The sequence below is a fragment of the Pseudopodoces humilis genome, chromosome 13 (assembly GCF_049639895.1).
Source record: "Pseudopodoces humilis isolate 2021_Gansu_Grassland_sample_001 chromosome 13, ASM4963989v1, whole genome shotgun sequence".
Taxonomy (NCBI): Eukaryota; Metazoa; Chordata; class Aves; order Passeriformes; family Paridae; genus Pseudopodoces; species Pseudopodoces humilis.
The window spans coordinates 493,344-520,961 of record NC_142212.1 but is presented as its reverse complement, the minus strand read 5'-3'; the positions used below and the strand labels follow the sequence as shown (position 1 = coordinate 520,961).

The following is a 27,618-nucleotide window of genomic DNA, read 5'->3' as shown; positions in this document are numbered from 1 at the left end:
AACAACGTGGCCTTATCAGAAGCTCAGTTACCAGTTTAACACCTGTAATGCTAAAATACTTAGATTATAACTTACAAGGTAGGTAATGAAGTAGAACTTGGAAGTAGAAAGTGACTTTGACCCCTTACAACGACATCTTAAAAAGTATTTGGACACAAAATTTGCAAGCTCTCTTCAAGGAGTCACCACTGAACTCAGAGAAGATGTTCACAAACCTTGTACTATTCACCCTTGAGACTCACTGTAGTTTCAGACACATTTTAAGCACGAAAAATATATCTTCTTGTCTCTTCAGGAAATTGTTCCCAGTCAAACTTTTTGACAGCCAAGATCCATATGAAGTGACAAGAAGTCAGTCAGCATTGTTCAACATCATTTTAATCTCCACTGAGGGAAAATTATAGAAATAGGTTAACACAAACAGCAAATGTTTGCAGAAAGACCATGTGGTGCTATGACGGCGGTTTAGTTCATAGAAATGTAATCTAGAGTTTTATAAAAATTATATGAAAGAATAACAACATCTTTCAGTAATGTCAGACAGTATAGAAAAAATAAATCTCAACATTATTCGTACTCTGATGGTCCTTTTAGTAAGAAATTTAAAAGTGCTCTCGAACCCCAGTGTAGCAACTCAAGCTTAGTGCAATAGGTCAGATCTAGTTTAAAGCATGTATTTATAGCAGTTGTGCAATTCCTACAATTGACAAACCCCACAATCTAAACATGAACACTAAATGAGGTAAGTATTATAATTAGAATTGAACATTCCTTAAATAGCTTACACAACAACTCTACTACAAGGAAAATCCTGGTGCTCCCTCACAGGATGGCTCCAACCTAAACATGATGTAAAACTTGTAGTACAAATCAGTGAAAGTTATAAAAGCTCTTGCAAAATATACAGTTTAGTACATTTACAACCCACTGCTACAAACAGCACCTAATGCAAAATATACCAACTTGTGCAAAGCCAAACTTCCCAGGTAGTGCAACTGAATTTGAAGCAAGTTGCTTTGAATACACTATTTTGTTCCCAAATCCTCCTAAAAGCTCTGTATAAAGTTAGCACATTATCTTATTGTAGGAATGTCACTGCATTCCTTGATGAACAAGAATAATGAAGGATCTGCTTACCAACTATGCTTACAACTAGAAGTACCATTACTCTCTGAGCAAATAAAAAACACAGCACTAGTTGGGGAAAAATCATTTAAATATACTCCTCTCTGTTTCATACATGGCAAGCTGGAAATAATAAGACAACCTATATTTCCACATAGTTTTTTTTGTAAGGTTGCTGAGAACTCTAAGATCAGCTTTCATTGGACTGTAGTTTCTCCATCTGTGAGTTATTACAGTGCACAGAACCTATTGCCCGTCACATGCAGAGCTTGTTTGGAACACCAGACTGGTAAATGGTGAGCCTCTTACGGCTCATTTGCATATGGAGCCAAACCTATTTCATAAGGTGTTTATGAGAAAGATTTAAGTCACTATCAACAACAGGAATAAACTACGAATTTATAAACATTTCTTCTACCTGTCTATGGCTTCAAAGCCATAGACAAACTGCCCTGGCTTTTACAGTATTGCACTTCCCTTTAGTGTTAAACTGACAGTTGAAGTCTGCACAGAACTTGTTTTATAACAGTATCTCAATTTAAAAAGCAATAAATAAAACACAGCATTTAAAAAACCTCACAAAACAGTAGCTTTAGTCCACAGTCCTCCCACCTCAGACCATTCTCCACCATCTGAAACAGGTCTGGGACAGTCTTCGGATACCAGCTGCATAGTTCTTCCAACATAACAGACCCCATACCAATCACAGAAGCAAATTAAGCTTTCTACAGCAGTATTAAACATAAAGACAGTACCCTTGAGTACATATCTCAATTACCTTAAAAGGATGTGTTGCCCTAGCTCGATATAAATTCAGGAGTTAGAGTTATTCTGTATTGCCTCTGAGTTACATGACTAACATTTGGTGACCTGTCACTGCAGTGACAAGTTGCTGAAGTCCTTAGCAGAGTCTCTGACCATCTGATCCAGGCTGGGACTCCCAAGTGCACAGGCTGCCTGCTCCCTGCCCAGGAGCCCCAGGCTATGCAGGTTGAGGATGGAGTCAGCAATGATCCGTGCTGTCCTCTTCTGGTACCCCCCGGATGTCACCATCAGCACAGGGATTCCACGGCTCCTGGCAGCCCTGAACACCACCTCATCCCTCTTCACAATGCCCTGCAAGATCACCACAGGAAAAAATAAGTGATAGCAACATGATGCTTCAGTTCTAGCCTGTGGTTTATGGATTTAGAGTATTGGATGCTTGCTAAGTGTTTAAGCTTTACAGTTTAGAGTAGCAATTAAAAATTCATTGGTAAGTCTTGTTAGCTGGTTTGCATGCATAATCATTAAAAAACAAACAAACAAAACCCAAAACAAAACAACAAAATAAAAATAAAAAAGACCATCCCCCAAAACCCCCAGCATATCAAATCTCCTTGGCTTGTTTTAGAGGACACAGCAGATAAAAGTGTTTAAAAAGACCTTTTTTAAAATTTTAAAAGAATTCTGGCTTAAAGGCCATAAAGTCTAAACTGACTGCAAATTTTACAGGTGTTCACCCTATTTTCCAGGTGAGGAATTGAGACTGGAAAGACTCTCTGCATTCACAGTGCTTTAGTTTATACTCAACTTGCACAGCACCCTCTATTAAAAGTTTAGTAACTTGACCAAAATTTCACAACCCTACAGAAGAATCCAAAATTCAAATCAAATTTTGTACATTCACAATCACTGGCTGAATCTTAGGTCCCAGTTTCTGCAATAAGAGCCTGTGGTTAATGCTAGAAGAATCTGTGGGTGAAGGGGAAGTTGCAGAATGTAAGAAATGGTGAATCCATAAAAAGGAAACAAATTCTAAGTAATTTCTTATTAGGAGAAGGGTATGGAACTGAAAAATAACAAAGACTGCTGACCAAGAGGTGCTGTACTGTCACTGAACCCAGGCAAGAGCAGAGTGTGAGTCTTCTGGGTTTCAAATAAGCACGAGGGTGAAAAATACTTCAGGAATGAGTGAGAACAGAATTAAAATCTACTTTTGTAAAAGCAGAGTTCCAGATACATGCAACTCATTACAACTCCTCAAAAAATTCCCCAAAAAAAACCCAAAAACTTGCAACACAACTGACAACAGCTTACAATGGACAGCTCAAAACTTAAATAACTGCAAAGCTAGAGAAAGAAAAAGGCAAGACAATGCAATTAAATACAAATACAAAAAATTCAAGAAACAGCAGCAGAAGTGTTTCAAAATGAACATGCGCTGCTGGCTACAGGAAGAGTGGAAATACATCAAGAAATAACACCCTGCCATTAATTAGACCACAAACAGATGGGTAAGGGGAAAGAATAACACTAATATAGCAGAAAAAAAGTATCTTGTAAAACCATCCAAGAGTATTGTTCCCTGGGCAGTCTGACACAGCCCTGTGAAAGGACGAGGAATAATAAACAGTAAGACAAAGGAAACTGAAGAATTCTATTGGAAACAGATCCTTAAAGGAAGCAACAGAATTACCAGCAGTGGGTATATTATCCCACACCAGAACTGGAAGCACGCCCTGCTCTCAGGAGCCTCAGTGCTTCAGCAGCTCCAGGGGGAGCCTGGAGGAACTGAGGGGAAAACATGGGCCTATTCCCACATTTCTGTGGAAAACAACAGCCTGGCACAGCTCCCACTTCCAAACAAAGGGAAGAGAGACTCAGCTGATGGACCACAGACACTACAGCCTCAAGAACCAGGAAACCATCACTCAGAGCACTCTGAGGAGCCTCATTCAGAGCACAGCTAATACTGCAGCAGGAGCTTAAAATACAAATGACATCTTCAGGAGTAGGACTGAAGCCTGGACTAAGGACCTTTCAAGAGAGGGACTGTGCAGGCACGATGCCTTTCCAACACTGGGATTTCAAGCCTTCACACCTGCACACCTTGCCCTCAGAGCAGACACTAAAGGCCTGAGCTTCCTCCAGCTGTGCAGAGAATGCCTTTCACCTCTCCTTGTGGCCAAGGAAGCTGCTCCACCTTTCTTTCCCCATCCTTACACTCTCTGTCTGCACAGAACCCAGCAAGCTACAGCAACTCATGTTTCTTGGCAGTTAACACTGCTCCTGCTCAAAGTGCAGAAATTTGGAAATTTTTTTAAAGGCAAATCTCAGTTATCCCCCTATGACCAAGCTGCCAGTTCCCTTGGTGGTCACTGCTCTCCAGAGGGCTCTGCTTCACCAAACCCCACCTCACACTTCAGGCCATCTCTCCAAGGTCCCAACCTTTCAAGTCCAAACCCCTCAGCTCTTCCTTCATGCAAGAAAACTGAACAGATCAAGTGATGGCTCAAAGGGGAATCTGAGAACTCACAGATCAAACAAGCACTCTTCTGTATTGATCTCGTGACCATTAAAGAGACCTAAATGTGAACAAGAAGAGATAGCACAGAGGAACTGTCAGAGAAGAAATCACTACCCCGGAAGGAAAAAGAGGACTGTAAATTTTTGTTTATTTTAAGAAAAGTAGAACGATAAAGACTTCTAGAAGAAGCTTTACAGAATAAACCAAAATTTGAGTCTGGTACCAAGCTGGGGAGAAAAAGTAAATGTTATCTAAAGAAAAGGATCAGGAGAAAGAAAATAACTGTTCATTTTCTAAAAATACCCAGCCAGGCTGCACAAAATTGTTATAACCATAAGGGTAGTTTAAAACAGCTGGGAATGCTACAAAGGAAATTAAGTGTAAGATACACACTGGGGGCAGGTGACAAGACATACATTGCAAAATGGGTCATGCGAGGGAAAAAAAGAACCAAAAAAGAACAAACCAAGCAGAGAAAATAGAAGTCAGGTGAAGTGTGAAAATATCCATATCTCTCTGGTTTGGGTGTTGGTAATCAGTGCATTTTAGAGAGAAGATTAATGATAGTGGAATAGGCACCAGAACAAAAATATTCAGAGTCAGGGAGAGACAAGAAGAGAAGGGTGAAAAGGCAAGGGAGATGGATCTGTGTGTCTGTGACAGGGTAGTATTGTTCCCTGCAGCCTGGGGAGGCTGTGCTGCTCCAGGGACACACACCTGGGGGGAAATGGCCAGGCCTCCCAGGGGATCCCCGTCCAGAATGTCAGTGCCAGCATTGTAAACAACGATGTCAGGCTTGAATTCATTCAGGGCTCCTTCCACATGGGTGTGCACCTTCTGCAGGTACTCGGTGTCCTCTGTGCCCCACTCCAGTTCCACTTTGCGTTTTATGGCACCTGAGGGACAACAAAGCAAGCTCTACTCAATAAACAAAGCACTGCATTGAAAGAAAATGCACAACTTAGGTAAGCAAGCGAAAATAATTACATTTCTAGAAGCTCTCTCGTTACATTGCATTTTCCCAGAAACATGAATTAAAGAAAATTATTAAACTTCTTGTTTCCTCAGCAAATGTAAAGCACAATGACCTTGAAAAAATTCCACTGAAGAGAGAAAATTAGATGCAAGGCAAAAAAAATAATCTGAGATGCAAATGAAAAGTGTTACTGAAAAACAGCTGATCTGCAAGTCCAGTTACCAATCAGCAGAGAAATCATAAAGAAAATCATCAATTTAAAAGTAACCTAAATAAAGTGTAAGGCAAAGAAAACACTGAACTTCTATTGCAGAGGAAATAGCTGGGGGAAAAACAAGATAAATATCACTGAGAAATTATGAAGATGTTTTATTTTTATCACAACGCTCAAAAGTTCACAGCAAGGGATCATGAACTTATGTGAACTGCTTTATGAATATATAACAAGATTCAGCTCTGCCCAAGCATTTTCAATTTAATGTTCTTACCCTGTAATCCTACCAGAAAAGCAAATATCAATTCTTAATTTAAATCAAATTATTTCTAATGCTTCTAATAAAGCAATGGAAGTAGAAAATGAAGGCTGAGAAGGTAAAAGAAAGAAACCCAAGGTTATGCAGCTGACTTTTGGGTGCTTTTATGGAGAGATGTGTGACTCTACCTCTGAATTAATCAAAGCCATGCCAGAGCTATTCCAAGGTATGACTTCTACCTCACACTAAATGATGTGAAGTCTCACATCTCAAATATGGATTCAGGCCCCATCAAGTGTGCCAGAATGCACCCAACACAGAATGACACTTAATTACTCTTGTGATTGCTGTCTTTTGTTCTGCTTCCCATCTTTGTTCAGGATCAGTGAAGCGCTTTTTTTTATCCTGTTATTTTATATTGCATCAACATGAGCTTCAAAGATTTTTCTTTCTTTATGGTTTCTCAGAGTCTTAGCCCTTCCTGCTTACCCTTCAGTAAACTAGTCCTATTCCTCATCCCTCCTTACTCCTCCCAAGCCTGTGTAATTCCACACTGCTTTGCCCAGGGACTCAATATGCTTATGGCTTAGCATTGGCAAGGTGAGCTGCTCCTTTTTTTCCCTTCCCTAATGAGGTGCATGGGGAAAAAATGTGTGGAAGAGGTTCCTGCAATAAAACATGGAAAAAATGGGGCAGGAAGTCCAAGGAGACAGTGATCAGTTGGAGTTCACCCTAAGGATTCGAAATCTCATTTTCAAGCTTCTGCCCCTCTTCAAAGAGATTCCCCCCTGTGATCCCATCTCTGCCTGATCACCTATTGGAAAGGGTGTAAGGGACTTAGACAGAAAAATCCTATTTAGACATTCTTATGTGAACTGGAAGAACTACATATTCACATGGCTCTGGCCAAGCCCTGTGCACCTCATTCTTCATCAGCAGAAAGAGAATGCTGGCATTCAGTGTGGTACTGCAGCTCAGTGGTTCAGACTTGCTAACAAGGACTGACTGTTTTGGTCTTAATCCATCTGTTCAAATGCTGCCATGTGATATATGAATAAAAGGATGCTGTTCTTCGGTGAAAACTCCCCACATCTGCTCGCAATTTGTCTGCCTCCAGACGTGTGCTTTAAATGGTCATTTTTTTAGACCATTAAAACCTTGAAATTCTACAATTCTTAGTATCTTCACTAGTCAAAAGACAGCAGTGCAATGCAATGCACCTAACTCGTCAAAAATCCCAATTAAGTAGGTTTCTCAGAATGACAGTGTCACTGAAGGAATCCAACAGCAGAACAACTCCCCCAGCAACCCCTGACTCAGTGAACAAATTTAGCCTGTAATAAATGACAGTGCAACAGAATCAAAGCCCAAATAAACTTGGAGCTTTGGCATTCCAATTTAACCATTATAAAAGCCCCCCTTATTAATTGTGGCAGGTCACAAGACACAACAGACACATCACAACAGATCACAAACTACAACCAAACCAAATCAAGATCTTAATGTGGGGATGACAGGGAAGGGGGAAGTCCCCATCCCTGCAGGGATTTAACAGTGTGCATGTGGCATTTGGGGACACTGGCCAGTGCTGGAGGAATGGTGGGACTCAACCTCAGTGGGACTGATTTGCTTTGCTTCCCACCTTGTGTCACATTCAGATGCAGACTGTTTCCTTCAAGCTTATCAAACAAGTTCTACCAGCAAGCAACACCCGAATATTTTACAACTTTACTCTCAAGAGAACATGAAACCTTTTTACTCAGTATCAGCTAATCCTCAGTGAGTTCTCTCATAAATCTAATGTAAGGGAAAGATGAAGTTCTAATAACTCTCTTCAAATCAAAAGATTATTCAACTCACTGCTCCAAGCTTTGGAATGGACTACTAACATCCACTGACACCTTCCCACACCCTGCATTCCAGAAGGTCATTCCTGAAGTAAGGTAAAACACTACAGCACGAACACTAGTGTGATATATCGCAGTGAGCAGTGAAAATGATGTGAAATTAAAAATAATTTAAAAAAGAAATCTAGGTAATGGTGTTGCAAGGAAGCTTAGTAGTAAATAAAGGAGTTATGTAACAACACAGTAGGTCTGGTACGTTTGGGAAGATGAATTTCCATTATACTCACGTTTAGCAAAACCATCTCCTGGGTAAATATATCTATTGTATGCATCCATAATATAAACCCGAGGATCATCCATAAAGTCCCTCTCATGGCCATTTCCCTGAAGAAAATTTACAGTTAGCTATTCCTAGCATGCCAACACAGAATTAAATACACTGCAAATTCTAGAGTTAACACTACAAAAGTTCTTATATTCAGAATTCTTGTATCATTATCTTATTTACAGTCCTGGAGGTTATTTTGAGGTGTGGAGTTTTGGGGGGGCATGACAGTATCAGTCTGAAGACTGCAAGTATTACCACAAATAAAATCCTTGTCTCTCTGAAGGTAATTTGCATAGATCTCATTAGACATGTAAGAAAAATAAGCAAAAATCAGAAGCTACCTGTCCTCAAGAGCATCACAAAAGCAACTGTGACTACCAAACAGATCTATCATCTTCCAAATGTGCAGGAAAAAGTCACTTTCAACTGCTGCAGGAACAGTGAGTATTCTTATGTTAGAATTAATGAATAAATAAAGCAGACTATAGCTCTCATGATAACCCTTGGTGAGGTAAGTATTCCCTGGCAAAATTACAAACACTAAGAACCCAACAGTTTAACACCAGAGATTCGCTACATAAAATTGAACTGGATGCAAAGAGGGATGCTTGAGAGAAGGCTTAGATGTGGAACAATTCCCCCTCCCCATTTCTGAATTTAAATACTATTCTTCTGGCTCTCTATAATTTTCACTAACATATTAATCATTTTACCACAGCAATCACTAACCCACCACAGATAATTTTGTTTAAATCAGTGTATCATACAGGACCACACCCCCTATCCCCAGAATTTCACTTAAACTATAGAAACAGACATTTCCATAGATATATCTGCTGTAATTCAGGATTTACGCTGAAAAATGGCAACTCTATTTATTTCTTCAGCATCTTTGGTCCACAAATAATAGTTCATGCATGCAAGCCTAGAAATATGAAAGCCTCTGGGGGAACCATTTCCCTATGAGAGGTGAAACTCACCACTGCACTAAGAATTGGAACAGTCACAAGATGAGAATATCTGCATCCTTAAACAGGACCTGCTGAGCTACTTCAGATACCTCTCATCCCCCAAAGAAAGGAAATAACAGGTGTTTTAATGTGCACACTGAGACTACCAGCACATCTGAAAACCAAAATACATTCCAAGAATTTTTCAAAAGCAAACCAAATCATCCTCATATAGCACAAAACAAATCCACACAGCCTCACAGAGAGGCTGAAGAGAACCATGAACACAAAACATCTTTCTACTGCATAATCTGTGTCCTGCTATCATGGTGATTTTAGGACACTTAAGAGAAACGAGAGAAGACTAAAAACCTCCAGCCATTAGATTTCCTCAGTGCCATGGAACTGTGTAAAAATGGTTTCTTTACATATAATAAATCACCTGAAATGCCTCAGGTGAAATCACTTTGGTGCATTGACTGCCTTTCTAAAAATATGATTTCCATCCTTTCAGAATTTATTTTTCAAATCCTACCAAAGCTGAGATTTGATCTCAGTACCACAGTAAGTCACTTCACCAGGTGAAGAGGGATGGATCCTTTACTTCATTAGTCTGCATCTAGGCTTAGAATTAAACCACTGAAGGTCAAATCCCTCCCCTGCAGAGGCTGTTGCAATGACCAGGCATTCAGAACTAGCTGGGATTCTGCCTGGAGAGATCCTTGTTTCTCATCCCTGGAGGCTGGGAGTGCAACACAGCAAGATTTTTACATGCAGCCACATGATGGAGCTGCAACTCAGGTTAATTTTATTAAACTGGCTTAAGAGCCTTTTGGACCATAAAATATTTGAAGAATCAACTCTTCAGTTTTCATCATCTCTGATTAACTTAATATCCTGTGATATTATGATTGTATTAAAAAAAGGTATTTATTACACACTTGTATTTCAAGCTAAACATCTGCAGCATTGAATATAGGTAAACTACTCACCTGATGGGCATCCAGATCAATAATTGTGGCTCTAGATACTCCTTGTACTCTCTCAAATAAGAACTGGATATATAAGCAAGGAAAAACATGGAGAAATTTATAAAGTTAGGTGACAGATTGAAACTGGAGGTTGAAGAATGCACAGTGCATGACTGTTGGAATTTGAAAGTAGGGCACATCTATATGTTTCAGCCACCAAATAAACTGAGACAATTCTCATATATTTAATAAAAATATCTCATTAATTGATATAAAAAATATTTTTTGTTAAAATAAAACCCCTATATATTTCCACCAGATAAAAGAGAGAGGCCAGGCCCACCCAGGGATCACAGAGCTGATGGTGGCACTGGCGCTGCCACAGGCTGGAGTGGAATCAGTAACAGCATCCAACTGCAACAGCCTAATATTCAGTGTTCAGGAAAAACTGCTGTAAGGACTGAATGCCTCAGAGACACTTTTAGTGACAGAATTCATTCCTTATTCTGTCTGAAAAGAAAAAATCATTTTTACTTTGAATCTTAACTTTGCTAAGTTGCCATCTTTAATGTAGAGGTAGTAAAACCCAAAGATTTGGTACTGTCACCCACTATAATTTCTCAACTGTATTTTAATGGTAGGTGAAAAAAGAACACTGTGGATTACTTTTCTGCAAATTACCATGTATAGAAATTAGGATGTTATGTCACATGGTGTGCTGCAATCATTAGAGCCCTTTCATGTTTGATTATTACTGATACTTTATAAATATTCTGACTGATATTTTATAAATATTCTGGTATACAAATATACTATAGTTCATGTGATAAAAATAAGTCCTAATTGCAGAAGGCTCTTACTTCAGCCATTCAACAGCTAAATACTAAATGTATTCATTTCCATTTGGTGACTATTTTGGAGTCACTCACATTTTTATTCATTAATCTGGACCAGTCTGAGCCCAGTACAGTGCAGCTTGATTCAGAGAGGGGATTTTTTGTCTCTGCATTTGTCTTGACTGTAACCACCGAAATCATTGTGGAATGCCCAGGTTCACCTGCAATGCCAGAATTATCATTGAGGATATTAGAAATCCATCTGGTTAGATTTGAAATGTTTTTTGAAAGATAACATTATCAATGCAATTACAGTGGTGCCTATTTACATTTATAATTCTAACCCCTGCAACTCTTCCTTTCCACTTTACAACTCTCCATATCCCTATTCCTGCCCATCTGGAAATGGCTTCACTTTCTCCTATTAGGATGTAAATTAGTTCTCAGCAATTTATGTGAATTTCTCCTCCATTTGCACAAACAGCAGAAAACAGTGGTTTAAGAGCAGTTCTTACCTTGATGGCCAGTGTAATGTCAGCATATGCACAAAATCCTCCCCCTTTGTCACTGGAGCAGTGATGGAAACCACCCCCTGAACAGGAAAATGGTGAAAAGGTGAAAAGTTACATATTAAACAAAAGCCAGATACTAAAAACATTGATGGGCTTTGCAGAGAAATGTAAATTAAAATCAAATGCTTTTAACTCACTATTTAGAGCATCACTGAATTTGTACTCACCCACATTGATGGCCCATCCTCTATCCACAGCAAGCTTTCCTGCCTTAAAAAAAAAAAAATGCAGTTGGAATTCCATAAATGAATGGGGCAACACCTAATGTCTGCTTCCAAGAAAACTACCCTCAGCATAAGGAGCTGAAAGAGTATTTCCTATGTCATCTATATTTCCTTCTCTGGCAACTGTAAAGGGAAAGTGCAGTGCTGGGAAGAGTAAAAAATGAGAATAAGCTCCTGATGTCCTTCCTGTTCATGCACAAATAGAGGAATGTAAGCTCAAAATCCCGGAACACAGACATAAAAAAACCATAGTTCCAGCTGGGGATGGGACCAGACAAGTGCTCCAGTGTGGAATGTCCTGGGACTTTTTTATTTTTTTATATGATAGAACAGGCAGAATATAGGATAGTATTGATATTTTCCCCTCAAGTACAGGAATGTGCCTGTATCTCTACTTTGAACTCAAATGACAGTCAGGGAAGGGAAAGTATTGACAGAGAAGATATAGACAAGGCTAATGGAATTTTAACTGAAAATCCTGATTATTTTGGCCAGGAAGAGTCAAAAAAGTGTTTAATTGCAGCATTCCTTAACTGGTCTGTTAAAATCAATATTACTTTAATATATTACTAGTTACAAGTGAAAAAAAAAAAAAGTGGAGAGAGAAAACATTTAATTTTTTTTTTATTTTTTTGTCCATAATAATGGACATATCCATATTTCATATCCAAAATGAAGTCTGGACAGTTATGAAGTCTTTATAACTATTTATATGTTATAACTATATATATATTAAATATAAAGTATTTACATTTGAACAGCTTTAATTCAGTACTAGGACAACTATTGTCATGATCCTGCTATGATCATTCCAACTTACACAAATTAGGTGTTGGGGAAAGATTGCCGTTTCTGAACTATAAAACCCACTAAGTCCCAGGGAGAACACATTATCTGTGGTTTATCACACTTCCTAGGCATTCCTCAGCAAAACCCAATCTTCCCACATTGCTAAAATATCATTAAAAAGTAGAGAAACTCAACAGGAATTTTTGTAATAAACAGGCCCATCAGGAATAGAAAAAAATTGCACTTCTGAAATGTACCATATGAATTTTATTGTCTGATGAATCAAAATTGCTTTTAAAATACATACATATTTCTCCATAATGAAAAAAAAAAGTAAAAATAACAGCACATGGCCTCAAGATGAATCCTGAAACTCTTTCCCTTTTTGGTTCTGCTGCACTTCTCGCACCTGGATTTCTCAGTCTCTCCTGAGCTGAGCTCCTTCGGAATACTCCCTTCACAGGGAGTTCTGTTTATCTCAGTTCTCAGGGACAGGAAGAAAACTCCAAAGCTCATTAGGATCTTGTTTCTCGTGTTTATTAGGATTTTATCACAAAACTTGGCAGGTCTTTCCAGATTTTCTGCACAAGTTCAAATCACTACAGCTTGGCACACTTTGGCTTTGATGGTACAAAATGGCCCCGAACCACTCAGCTGTCTCATTTTTATATCTATTTTTACCCTATTAACAATAGACACGTGTATTGTTTTTATATTTTAACAAATAAGTTTTCTACATCAACTTACGTAACTAAAACTGCGACTAACTTTCAACAAATTTTCAATCAAATCACTCTTTGTGCTGCTAAAAACTGCAGAATCATGGAGAAGGAAGAAGAGCTAAAAAACACACCTTTTTCCCTCCACCTTTACTCCATGTATTAAAATCTAATATTTTCAACTTCAGTGACATACTAAATGTTCTACTACTTTCTACTTAAATTTTTATAAATCCTGGTTTACCCAGGGGTATTTGGAAGCCTTTCTGTCAGTGACAAATAAGATTAATACCTTTTTGGAGAATAGGATAAACAGAAAAATGTCACTCCATTTCTGGATTCCTACAAATCCCAAAGTGCCCAGGAGTGGCATCTGTGTTTCAGGAGCCATGAGAAAAACCAGACCACTGGTGGGTGCCTCCTCTACTTGAGCACATTTCTAACTAGTGAACACATCCCTGGGAGTTAAAGGTAACACAAGCATGGTGAAAAACATCACCAGACCAGAGCAAGGTATTGCCCAGCTGGAAGCTGAAAGAGGCTTCACACACATAGAGCTCCTGTCAAGAAATATCCAAGGCAGAGCATCAGGAAGCTCTAACCTCTTCCCAAGTTCCTCTCTCTCAGACCATTTCCTTCATTTCTGAGACAATCTTGCAATGACAGCATGGCTGTAATGAGAGGAAACTCTGCAGGTCCCAGCTCAGCAAGACTCACTCTGAGTGACAACCAAATATTTTTTAAGCACCTTGAACTATATGAAATTCTTTCTCCCTCCTCCTCCTCTCTATCTCTGCTTTTGCAAGTTCATGCCTACTAAAGGAGGCAGCACTTTTGTTATCTGGCGTATCACCATAATCAAATACATCTAAAGACTTATCCAGAATCCAGCAAGTTCTTTCAGAATTCAGATCCTTAAATAGTCCTTAAAAAAGCTGGTTTAGCTTTTGCATTTCCCAGTCTAACTCACCTTCGATATCTAGGAGCTGCAATTAACCCTGTTCCTGTATGTGGCACGGCAGCACTGTCCAAGGCTGGCAACCTGAGTTACATGAACACTACAACTCCCACATTTACAGTGTTTGATGAAAAAATTTAAATATGATAAAAGTGGATCAAGACCACCTTACCATTATCGTTCCTCCTGTCTGGGTTCGTAGAGGTTTCAGAACTTTTCGCTGAACAACAAAATTTGGAAGAAAGGCAACTGGTGGAATTTCTGTGATTGTAGCCACAACAAATGACCACTGCAACAGGGAAAAAGAGATTTCCTATTAATGTAGCCCGGTTTAACGATGACACTTGGCTCTCTCATTCATTAAGACAGCACTGAAAAGGTGTTCACAGGTCCTTAGGAAGAGTTTTAATAGTTTTAGATGGAAGTGACCACACCAGTTCTTATTAGTGACCTTTAAATAGGTTCATCCTCAAGTTTTTAACTATGAGAATCATCACTTTCCAGATTTCAGTATCAAACTGTATTAAATCAGCAATTTTTCAGGAAGGTAGTATTTCAGAACATGTACTATCTCCCAGATTGGGAGGAAGAATTGTAAAATGTCCTTCAGTTACACTTGATACATGGTTCAAACCTAAAATATCTATTCCTGTGTGGAATCAAAAGGATATACCAAGAAGAAAGCAAACACAAACAGTCAACTGAACTAAGAAGTTCAAATACTTAAGTGAACACATAGTGCAAACTTTAGCACAGAGAACTGATTAAAATTTATTTAGCACATTAAACCCTTCTGGAATATGTGTCAAGGTTAGAACACAAAATATTTGCAATATGCAAATTCTTTTTTTGCAAACACATTGATTACTTCAAAGAACTTCCACTAACACTGCTACCAGTGATAACACTGCTAAATATATTTCAAAGCCTAAGTCACAAACAAGAGTATACCTGTCCAACCAGTACTGAAACACCAAGGGACTGAGGATTATGATTTGCCACCATGTACAAAGAGTCTGAACAGGTACTATTTTCTGCAGCATTAGGAACTGTAATGAGACTGAGGGCATTGGCTGCCCCATTCCTGAGCTCTTCACAGCTGGCAGGATGTACAGGTGAGCAACTTGAACAAAGGCAATCACATCCCCATCTCAGGGTTCTCTGAAGCTCAAAATAACTTCCCAGTTAGCAATATTTCTATTACCAGGTACTACTGGGTGGGTGAAGGGGTGGCATTGTTCATGAAGTGCCTAAGTCCTAACTATATTTTGCCAACAGTTAATTTCAAAGCCTCTCTACTTTTATATTTGCAAGACATTATTCTGTTACCGTCTTATCAGCTGCCCATCACAAGGTGCTTTAACTATTTTTTAGTACATCAGTCTTGATAAAGCCCCTTTCCAAGACATTTTAGCTTTTCAACATATTATTACAAACTATATTCAATCCTGTTGTTCTAAAATGGATATAAAATGGTCACATTTGGATAAAAAATAAATTTGACCTCAAATGTGAATGATAATCACATAGAAAGTTTTAATGAAGTATAAAGTAAAATTAAATGTCAACTGGGAGATGTGGGAACAATCATGACTCAAACCAACAATTATGCAGCTGCAGGCTTCTAAGTAGAGGTAAGAAGTCCAGGTGTGGTGGGAATTTTTTGCTCCCAGGCTCACTAGTCACAGCTGGGGACTTTCCTGTTGCCACTCACTGCCCACACCTGGGCCTGAACTGGGATTAGTAATTCCCAACAGATGGGGGAGGTCACCAACTGGGAGCAAAGTCTGCGTGTTCAAGAAGGCAGCTACAGGTGCAGGAAAATGCTTCTCCACTTAGTAACTGAAAATCTGTGGAATGTTTTACACTTTTTTCTTCAGTGTGACAGTTTGTTTTCCAGCATTTCCCATATTAAATCCCCAGACCATTCCCAGCTTTATACTCAGCATTTGCATTTCAGTATTTGCTCATGTATGTTACCATAGAACTTCTCATAACTAAAAAGGGAAAGGCATAGTCTGAAACTGGCTCTAACCTCATTGCCTACCTCCTTTCCCAAAGTTCAGAATGCTGACACGCAAGAAATTCATTATTTTACATAATTCTAGAAAAGACAGCAAGTGGAAAAGTACTGTAAACATACTACCCACAGTCCAGTCATTACCTTGGAGATCTAAATTCTTCAGAGGAATAACTGAAGGGGAATCACCTCAATTCAAGAGGCCAAACTTTGCTGTGAGGACTGAGCAGAGAAACAGGGAGACCCTTTCTGCTAACACAGACCTGATTTCCAGTAGCAGAAGTACCCTGTGCATGCCTTTTTGTTTCCCATCACCCAACACTCAGCCGGCCTTTCAGCTGCTGCTAAAACATCTATCACCACCTACTCTTGCAAGTGTAGGCACTTTCCTACCAAATTTACATTCAGATTTTAAATGAACACTCAAGTGATCCATTGTTTTAGGATGCCCAGACATTCTGAGCAAGGTAAGCAACTCTGTAGTCTTCAGGTCCAATCTAATATAAAACTACACCATTTATACCTATTTCTCTGGATTTAAAGGAAAAACAGCACAGTAGACTTTGGATAAGGCAATAAAGAGTTTTCACAGGGCTTCTTCATATCTAGGACATTATTTTTCTTTTGCAACTAAGCACTTTTATCTTTGCTGCTTGGCAGGAATCTGTTGGCATGACCAAAACAACATCTTCCAGTTCCTACACTTGCAGGAAATATTCTTTCAAGAAAAGGGGGAGAGGAGACACCTAGTCAATCCCATCTGCATACACACAAAAGTGCTCATCTTGACCACAAGACACAAGTTATACCAGACAATTTCCCTGTGAAGCCATCCCATAGGGACTAAAAATATTATTATGGCATTCCAATCTGAGCTATGCACATTAAACCCTGCTTCAAAGAAGTGATTCAGTAAAAAGAGGTGGGTTATTCTATGGAATTAAAAGTTCAATATCAAGAATAGCTGCAATAATATCAAATCTAATGATGCATGAAATTGCACGTAACTCCATAGCACAGAACGAAGACGCATATGAGAACTTGGAAAAGCAGTTAAGAATGAAAAATTTCACACAAATAACAGATCACTTATACAGAAGTATAAAACATTCCAAAAATAGCAATCCAAGGACTCTTCCACTGTGGAAGGGCATGGGTGACTCAAAATAACTTCTTTTGAATTATGAAATGGAAGATTTCTTTTCTCTTACAAATCCAGTCTCTGCCCTCCAAGCACAGTTGCAAAGTGAAAGTAACGTCACCTGCACTCATCTACTAACCAATTCCACCCACAGATGACTGGACAGATTCAGATCCAAAAATCTCACATTTATGTTTCAGAGTTACACTCAAGTTAAACAAACAGTTGTTTCCTTTAGAAATATACAAGCAATGTTCTTCATCCCCCCTGAAGTTCTATGTGAGCTGGCTCTGGAAACCTTCACAACAAATATTGTGCTTGATTAGGCCCTTACATTGATCTTTCAACTCTCTCCATACTCCACTGATGCAGGCAGTGTCTGAGTATGAAGCCAGTACTTCCCCCCAACACCCTAACCACAGAGCCCCTACAATCTGTCAAGGTTACATAACCGTAAACCCCATAAAGCTATCCCTGCATTAGAAAACATTCAATGACGTACCCCATGTTAGTGGTTTCTATTGTATTTTCAATTTCAGAACTGTATTTTACCAAAGTACAACAAAACTTACACCTCTCAACACTAAAAACCTGGCACTAACAAGAATATTACTTATGGATGCTAAATCTGAACCAGAGTGCCTGTAGCTATTACAGGCTACACAGAGCTCAATCCTGCCTGAGAGCTAGCCTGAGAAATTCATAGGAGGATTTCAAAACAATCCTCAGAAACAGAAAACAGCCATGCCAGGTGCTGTTTGTCTGTCCTCTTGTTTTCCTTGCAGGAGAAAGTCAGGAGGTGGTGTACACCAGTGACCAATGATGGTGATGTAGCAGTTAACTAACCAATAAGAGTTTCCTTTCTGTACTTTCCACGAACTAGTCTATAAAACAAGTCTAAAGCAATAAACTAAGGAATTCTCCTGTTCTGACTCCTTGAGAGTCCGTGTCGTTCTCTCTTTTCGCCGTTCCTAATAGAACGACAATTACTGACATCCCAGACATTCTAATTTTCCCTGTGTTTAACTTCCCTGAAATATCCTTTCAGGTCACCTATTTAACATGGTAGACCCTCTTTCCCATCCACCCCTCTGTAGTGTGAACTGCCCAATATTTCTGTGGTTTTCTTTCAGTATTCTCAGTAACAGTGTCATCAGTGTGATCAACAGATACCATGCTATATCTGTAAGGCTGATTTAAAACAACTGTACAAGACATCCACTGCCTTTGACACTCACTCTGGACTGTTTGCTAGAAAAACACATGAACAGGTACAGCACCTTTAATTTATTAAGGTAGCGCCTGGTGTGAACAACCAAGAGATCTTCATCAGTTGCCTCCCGTGCCTGCACAATCAAGTCATCTGCAATTAGTTTTTCTTCTGCAACAGGAGAGAAATAACAATTGGCATGGTACATTGTACTACTTAGGTCCCCATGTCCCCCCTCCAAACACTCTACTCTGACCTTGGTGTTATAACTTCCTCTGTCATGTTTATTGCTGGAACGGCTTTAGGTTGCTCAGAGTTTGCAAGTTTTCTAAATACAGCCCCTCTGTCACAGGTAAGCTGTTTGGGTAGTGTGTATTTGAGAAATACTGTGCACAGAAAGTTTTCAGAGTGTGCTAAGATCATGGCAAGTTCTTCTCTGAACTGAAAGGACAGAGAAGTAATGACAGAATGAACACACACTGGAATCACACAACTCCTCACAGTTTAGGGCTTGGTGCAGTGGGTAAATCTTGGTGTTTGTACCATCAAATAGTCACCATTATTTTAACATGCTTTACGAAATCCCATGGTTTATACTAGGATTTAATCCCCTAAATCAAAGAATAAAGTAATAAATCAAAATTCAGAACAAAGTAATGGCTCGGATGTTCACAGAAGCAAATAAGCTTAATTAGGATATTTCTATCACCACCTACCCTCAATCTGATTTCAAGAAAAAACAATGAGCAGCTATTAATTCTTTCCCTTAGAGTCCAAAAGATTGTTTTAAAACTTAATTTGGTAAGAGCAAGTTACTCCAAGGATTCAAAACAAGTGCATATGATCACTACAAACAACAATTACAAGGAATCCTGTCAATCTTCCCAGGCATATTTTGATATTTAATTGCTGCACGGCTGTAGCCTTCTAAGCCTGTATCTCTTCTTTAATTTTATGCTTGGAGGAGAAAGAGAACAACTTGGAAATGGGAGAGATTTTGCTCTGAAGTGTTATACAGGCACAGCACCTGCAACAACATTTCTTTTGGCAAGTTTCTCTTTCTCCTGACTGAGGTTTGAGGAACAATTCATTCATGCACTGGTGTCAAACAGAGCCAAACTGCTGCCAGCTTTCTTCTCCAGGAGGAAGGCGCTCTGGAAAGATGGCCACTGCTGATCTGTTCAGTGATAAGGCACAGGGGAGGTCAACTGTTGCCAGGAATTGCTACAGAGCCAAGTGCTCTGGGGTATCCTGGGGCTTCTTCCCCCTTTCAAAGCCAGGACAGTAAAAAATTGGGAAAACTGGTTTTCTGTGAAAGCCTCTGACACTTCAGAACAGATCTGTCACACAGAAAAGAGCTGGAGGAAAAGACTTTACACAGAAGAAACAGAAAGACAAAGGTTCTGATTAATGAAGAAAACTGTCGTGGAACCCAAGACAAAATTATTTAATTATTTTATTATTTAATTATTATTAAATTATTTTATTGTTACAGGAAAAAGCCTAAACTCAGCTACTAAATTGACAGAATGCTCAAATTATTTGACCTCAGTTAAAAGAAGTGCAATCCTGAACTGCAAAGGATCATCAGCTGAAGGAGTCATTAGGACCAAATAAAGAGAAGAGACCTGGCTTTGGAAAAACCAACAGCCTTTGTCTTGGCAAGAGAAAAAGCCTTTTTTTTTTTTTTTTTTTACCATTGATGAGCAAGTTTGTGCTTTAAATTAAGAGATGCCAAGATCTGACACAGGCCCTGATCCTGCCCCTGGTTCTTACATTTGCATGTATTAATGCATTTTTGCCTATATTCTCCAAATGGTTCAAACACCAGTAATTAGAAGCATCATAAAAAAATCCGCCTGTACTGCTCTTTCCAAACATCATCAGAGCAATAGGATGGGACTGCTAAAGAATGGAGGAAAGTGCCACAGCTGCACTTCTCCTTCAGCCTGAGAAGCCCTGTGCAGAGTCCAGGTTGAGTAACTTAAGTTACACCTACAGCAAACACCTGGTGTTTCACCAGCCAGAGGAATGCCTCAGTTCCTGCTATACCAAGTGTAAAGTCAGGGAAACCACGCACTGCAATTCAGGTCTGGTAAGCCACACATAAGTCTGCAGTAACCACATAATTTTCTTTAGGTTTTGTGCAAATGTTGGTTTAAGTGTCACTTTCTGTTATTTTACCTTTCAAGAAATTGATGACTTTCCCCCATTTCCCTGCATCAAAGGGGTGCAGCTTCTCAAGTCCCATGAAGGTGATGTTGTAGTCTGGGGAATACACGATGGGCCAGCATCCCGACGGTGGGTCCTCATACAGCTCCGTCCTGTGAGGCCTTGGCAAGCAAACACCCACCAATCACCACTTCAAAAACCATTTACCAGTTTTACACTGAAGGCCCAAATTACCCATTAGTCCTCATTAATACTGACTTTATAATTCTTAAAGATGGTATTTCCAACAGGAAAATGGAAACATTTGGTTCTCCCACTTTGTCTTTCCAGCTAATAAGCACGTCTGCCTTCAAAGATGCACCCAGTTTGCAGACAACATAATACCTTCATGACTAGACTCTTGTTTTAAATTCTGTACCAAAACACAAACCACCATGCTTCTAGCAACAGAAGTTTGGAAAGATTTCTACGGTCCTTTCCTAGAAAGCAACAAACTATTTCGTGACCATCTGTGTAAACCAATAAACCCTAGGTTTTTATTTGCAGAGCACAGAACCAGAGGACTGTGTGACTCCAGATGTCACACTTGTCGACACTTTCCTTATCTCCCTGCTCCAAATTGTTATATTTTCCCAACACCAGGAAACAGCACAGCCAGTTCGAATCCATCCTTCACAAGCCATTCACAAATCCGGCAATGCTGTCCTCTGTGTTCACGAACACAAACAGCAATTGTTTGTGAACACCTGTGTGCACGCGTGGGTCAGCAGACCAAGCCAAGGCTGAGAGGGGATTATATTCACACCCAGCCTATTCCACCACCCGCGGATTGCCTTCTCTGTCCCAAATTCCACGTTACTGAGTCATGTCGAGACCCCTCCTACTCCCTGGAATTTAAAGTTTGGAAAAGACTTTGCAACGTACTGTGCAAGACACAAGAGTCTTTTGTCAGGTGAACAATACAAACAGAAACACCCTTATTTCCAGCCTGAACATACTCAAAAATAGCCTTTCAAAACCCTGTTAGAAGCAAACCAGAGGAAACACAAGGACAGTGGAGGTTTTTCACCAGAATCCGCAGCCCAGTGCCCACACGCCACCCACGCTGCGAGCCAGGGCTCTCCAGCCCCTTCCCTCGGCCCTCCCCGCGATACAAAGCGGGGAGCGGGGAAGGTGTTGTGACACCCCCGGCTCTGACAGCGGGGCCGGGAGCCTCGGCCCTGCGGGCGCTGCAAAGCAAGGCGATTACTCCGGAGCCCGGGGCGCTCCCGGCGGGACACCCTCTTCCCGGAGGGACTCCGCCCGCCGGGGCGGGGCTGGGCCGGGCCAGACCGGCGTCAGGTCGTGCCCGCGAGGGCTCGGGGAGCTGCTGCTGCCGCGCCGCAGCCCGGCCCTGCGGCTCCGCGGCCGGGCAGTGCAGCACAACGCAGGCCGAGCTCTCCCACCGCACCCACTGCCTGGCGGAGCTGCCGCCCGTCCCCGGTCCCGCTCCCCATGCCCCGCTGCCGTGCCCCGAGCCTGTACTCACATTCCCGCCTCCGCCAGGCCGTGCAGGGAAGGGGCGGCCGCAGCTCCGCCCGGCGCGGGGCGGGCGCACAGCAACCCGGGCGGGGCGGGCAGCGGGCCCGCCCTCACGGCGACCCGGGCGGGGCGGGCAGCGGGCCCGCCCTCACGGCGACCCGGGCGGGGCGGGCAGCGGGCCCGCCCTCACGGCGTCCCGGGCGGGGCGGGCCGCGGGCCCGCCCTCTCGGCGACCCGGGGGGGGCGGGCAGCGGGCCCGCCCTCGCGGCGACCCGGGCGGGGCGGGCAGGGGGCCCGCCCTCACGGCGTCCCGGGCGGGGCGGGCAGCGGGCCCGCCCTCACGGCGACCCGGGCGGGGCGGGCAGCGGGCCCGCCCTCACGGCGACCCGGGCGGGGCGGGCAGCGGGCCCGCCCTCACGGCGACCCGGGCGGGGCGGGCAGCGGGCCCGCCCTCACGGCGACCCGGGCGGGGCGGGCAGCGGGCCCGCCCTCACGGCGACCCGGGCGGGGCGGGCAGCGGGCCCGCCCTCACGGCCCTGCTGCGCGGATGTGCCCGAGCGGGTTAACGCGGGCCTACACACGGCATCTACTCAGACGGTGTTTGTAAAGGGAACTGCGAAGTGTCAGAGCAAGCCGCTGGTCCAATGTTGGGGAGGTTAGGGAGACACAACGTCAAGGGCCTCAAGGCGATTCTGCACCAAGAGTATCTTTTGATAGGAAAATACTGTCCTCGTTGTAAAATAAAATTGGCAATTGATACCAGTAGGTCCTAGTAGATCTGCGGCAAAATGAGGAAAGCAAAGGTGAAATAGTGAAATAGCGGAACTGTTGGTGATTTTGACAGGTCAGGATTCACCCCAGGGACAACATCACTGAATTCATGCACACAAGAAAAATAAGCTAGTTTAAAATCAAAAGGCAGTTTCTAAGCATAGGTAACTAGTCTTGCTTGAATATACACAAGAAGCATTTCATATACAGTTGTACATCTAAAGCAATAATATAATGAAAAACGGCCCATCAATAGGGGCAGTATCTATGGAACCCCGGGATAAATGCCCAGAAGCACTCTTCTCTGGAGGAGTAATGACTCTTTATGAGAGTCCCTGATAAATGTCTTTTTTCTTAAAGTATGCTGGCTTTGGCTTGGCATTCAGTTTTGATGGATGCCTGGGCTTCATCTTGCTATTTATTTAGCAGCAGGAGACTGTTACACCGTGAAAACATTATAATGCTTTGACATTATCTTTTAATTAACCTTTCTTTTGTTCTGGTCCTTTGTGGGCTCACCTCAATGTTCCTCCAGCACATCTACCTTTCCTCCCTTGTTCCTGACTACTTGGGACTTAATTAGCATCTGAGTGTTTGGTTAACGAGCTATAGACGTAGCTCCTTAAGTTTTAAGCCCTCCACGGGGCTTCATTTCTACCATGTTCTTATTTAATTTTCATTTATATTAACTATTACTTAAATTAAAAATCAACTGCCAGACTAGTTTCCATGTTTCTTGGATGTCATAAATTGTTTTGGAACACTTCCAGGGATGGGAACTCCACCACTACTACCCTGGGAAGCCCAGCGCTTGATGACTTTTTCTCTGTGTCCCCTGCACAGTCTGAGGCTGTTCCCTCTCCTCCTGTCCCCGTGCCCTGGGAGCAGAGCCTGATCGCCCCGCAGCTGTCCCCTCCTGTCAGGGAGTTGTGCAGAGCCAAAAGATCCCCTCGGAGCCTCCTTTTCTCCAGGCTGAGCCCCTTCCCAGCTCTCTCAGCTGCTCCTGGGACTCCAAACCCTTCCCCAGCTCAATTCCCTTCTGTGAAAAATAAGGTTCACATATTTTTCTTATAGAATTTAAAAGTTTAATAAAAAGACAATTGGGAGATAAAAATAAAGCATACAGATACGGCCGGGTGTCTCTGCATTCAGCCAAGAGAGCACACCTTATTAACAAAGGATTGTCCCTTAAAAACAGAACCCTACTACATATTCATAAATTCTCATGCATATTCAGACATTCTTCTTAGGATCTTTGGTGTTCTTCTGTTTAGTTTTCTCTTGCCCCCTTCCCAATAGATCAGTCCTCTTGGCACCATCGAGATTTACATTCCCTGATAACAGAAATGCAATAAATTCCTCCCCCAGAACTCTGGTCAGGTGGTCTTCATCTGGATAAGATAGTTTACGAATGCAGGGGGGGTCTCTAGCTATCTTTTTAGTCTTTGGGTTATACAAACAAAAGCAGTTTTTATTTTAATACTATGCCATAGCTTAACATATATGTATTATACCACTATTTCTAAGTTTCATCAATAACAGAAATAAAGGAAACTATATTAATACAACAAAATTTTCTAATCTTATACATATAACATTCATTCCAATATTTGCGAAAAGCCAACAATATAATATGTATCTATAACACCTTCTCTGGACATGCTCCAGCCTCTCCAAGTCTTTCTTGTCCTGAGGACCCACTGAAAGAAGTTGTTAAGTTCTGTGATGGTGAAATCACTTAAATATGATGAATGGTGAAACAGGATAAGGGTTTTCCCTTAGAAATTAGAAACAGTGAAATTAAGGGGTAAAGTCAGTGGTAGTGTTATAAATGAAATTAGAATTTTGACAACTAGGTCCCTTGAGTTAAATTTGAGTTAAACAGTTTAATTAAAAATGAATGCAATTTAGTAAATTGAATAGTAATTTGGTATAAAAGAATACAGTTTAGTAAAAGAATACAATTTAGTAAAAAATTACAATTTATATATATAATTTGCCAGTAATTACGTATGATTAAAGCGTAAGCAAAACCGATCGGGCTACAGGGAGGGCTTCTCACCCCACCTCAGGTACAAAACTGACCAGGGTACAGAGGGGGTTCCCCACCCTGCCTCATGTACAAAACAAAGCACTTCAAACTAAACTTATATACTGTATGCTTATACATATTCATTAAAGTTTCCCATAATTTTCCTCCTATCTCACATTCCTCCTATTTCAGATTTTTCTGACTTTACGTCACTTTTCTTCACGGTGCATGTTTCACTTGTTGTTAGGGGGTCTTCAGTCTTCTTTTAGTGGTCTTTTGGTGAAGGCTTCTCCTCTTCCTCATTGTCCTTTGGATAACCTTACAGGTTTGTGCGTGCTTACTAAGTGTTGTTATGTCAGTCTACCCATTAGTCTGATATTTACTGATTTTTAGGCCCAATGCCTAAAGTTGCTCTAATTTTGTCCATCTCAAGGCCGTTTTCATCTTGGGACATCACTTATCTTCCAAACTACATCCTGTACCTCAGTTTTAACATGTAACATCTGTAAAGGGGTGCATCTGCCTTGTAACACTGATTCTTTTGATTGCTTCTAATAATAACTTTAATAACAGTTAAAATTTAGTTAGCATGAATCAATTCCATTTATTACAGTAGCAAATTCATGCCACAATGAAAGTTGAGACTGTGGATCACTGATACAACCTCTGGATTACCTCCTACAGATGAAGCAGTGTGATGCCAAATTAAGAGTTGATACAAACTCACAGTGTTACTTCCTTGAAAATTCCCACTTAGTGTCTGGAGCTGGAATCCCGCAGGAGCTGGGATAACCCCAGCAGACCTGATCAGGCCTGACATGTGCAGCTCTCCTCTTCCACTGGATGGAGGCGGCTGAGCTACTTCCAAAGTCTCTCTCCTCTCTTGTCAAGACACACTGTCCTCTGTAGAGGAAACAAAAAGCAGTGTGTGAATCAGCTCCTTTTGGTTTGGCTGTGAGATGCTAAATATCATTTAGCAATTCATCATTAAAGGGCAAGGCACCTTCAAGACTGACATAAAAGCCACGTCACTAATAGTTTACCTTCAAACCTCTTTGAGCTGAGGCTTTTGAAACAGGTAACATCAAGAAATCTGTCGATAAAAGCAGGAATAAAACACTTGTGAAGAAACATATAGAAAAGGGATTTTTTTTTTTTTACACTGGTATTTGATCTTCCTGTAAAAAAATTGAATAGTTATTCTTTACATGAATTTCTACAGTAATATAATTGGTGTTTTTCATACAGGAAATAATATTTTGAGAGCCCATGCTCCTTTAATCTTTTTGATCCTGGGGCCTTTGATCTGCCATGGGGTGACATGACTGAGATCAAGCATTTTCTTTGGTGTTGTGTTGAAAATGTGAAATTACTGATTCCTGTAATCCAGCAGAGCAGAAAAAGAAAAAGGCCTGTGCTTTTTATAGCTCAGAAACTGATACAGCTTTCTTCCCTTGCTCAGAGCCACTGGAAATGTAAAGCCTGAATATTCCTTAAAGATAAGATTATTTTCTTTACAGTGTTATCTTCACTCTAATTAGCCTAAGGCGGTCTCCCTCTCTGAATTACACCTAACTGAAATCCTCACTTCTTAAGGATTTGGCAGGATCCACAAACCGCTGTTCTGTGCCTTCAGTGACCTGCAATTTTCAGGATGAGAAATGTGGACTACTGGAACAGAATTCAGATGATACAAACCCCAGCAATGGTTTCTCCAAAATAGTCTTTACATGTGTCCATTTCAGATTCACTGGAGGGACTCAGCTCAGTACCTGGAGCTGATGGCCAGTGGAGGAAGCCATGAGACTTGATTTACTCTTATACACTGTAAACATCTGCAAGTCAGTATCAGACTGGAGAAAATTGTGTTTAACAAAATGAGGTGCTTTCTGAAGCAAAAAAAAAGTTTTCAAACAAGTGATTCATTTGCAGGTCCCTTCAGAGGTGCAGTCTGCTACTCTACAGCTGAACATGAGCACAGAGGGGAAACACAAGTTAATTAATAACACATTCTCTGCTGCATCAGATTAATCTCCAAATTAATGTTACCATTCTCCCAGAGTATACGTACAAATGTAGGTATCAAATATAATTTTTGCAATTTCATTGCCAATTACAGACACAACCTGAAGTCTGATATTATTTTCTACCAAAATAAACATGATTGTGCAGAGCACATACAGTTCTCAGTCCTAAGAACAACTGGATACACAGAAACTGTTTTCATCTAATAATCAGCATGGTCAGCTGAGAACATTTAGTTGATATTTGACCTGTTCTGATTTTTAAGTGCTTTGATAATGTGTGATATTTAGTCTGTTTATAATCTGCAAGTGGTGAAGTGCAATGCACATTTCTGCCCCACCTTTTCCAAGTATATTCAAAAGAAACACATTCATTCAGCTGACGGGAAAAGTATAATAAACACTGGAAAATGGTTAAAAGTACACTATTATACTACTTAGACTACCAGGAAAAGGTTAGATCACAGATTTCTGGACATTTTCTGTTTCTGATGGCCTCCTGTACCTTTCTCATTTACCATTGCTACATAGGTATTAGACTTGTTTAAAGTGGGGCTGGGGAGCTGTAATCCCCAGCATCAAGAAAAGGAAGTGCCAGAGAAGAGCCTGCAGCTCTGAGTAGCTACAGCAGGACTCTGGGGTGTTCTGCTGCGTGGCCAGAGGATCTGTC

The 27,618-nt window shown here is 41.0% G+C and overlaps 1 protein-coding gene across 3 annotated transcripts; it reads right to left on the bottom strand.

Annotated features, from left to right (window-relative positions):
* Nucleotides 1-360: 360 nt before the first annotated feature.
* HDAC11 (histone deacetylase 11) lies at nucleotides 361-22,179 on the bottom strand. 3 transcript variants are annotated; one of them, XM_005532527.3, is made up of 10 exons: nucleotides 22,129-22,179; nucleotides 20,613-20,761; nucleotides 18,499-18,599; nucleotides 14,230-14,346; nucleotides 11,535-11,577; nucleotides 11,311-11,387; nucleotides 9,981-10,043; nucleotides 7,998-8,094; nucleotides 5,132-5,310; nucleotides 361-2,241 (listed from the first exon to the last, which is right to left on the bottom strand). In XM_005532527.3, coding segments are annotated over exons 1-10 (1,071 nt in total). In that variant the 5' UTR covers nucleotides 22,131-22,179; the 3' UTR covers nucleotides 361-1,998. The 3 variants fall into 3 exon arrangements, with proteins under 3 accessions (XP_005532584.2, XP_087918182.1, XP_087918183.1); XM_088062056.1 differs by lacking the exon at nucleotides 22,129-22,179 and adding an exon at nucleotides 21,525-21,819; XM_088062057.1 differs by lacking the exon at nucleotides 22,129-22,179 and adding an exon at nucleotides 20,859-21,012.
* Nucleotides 22,180-27,618: the final 5,439 nt, after the last annotated feature.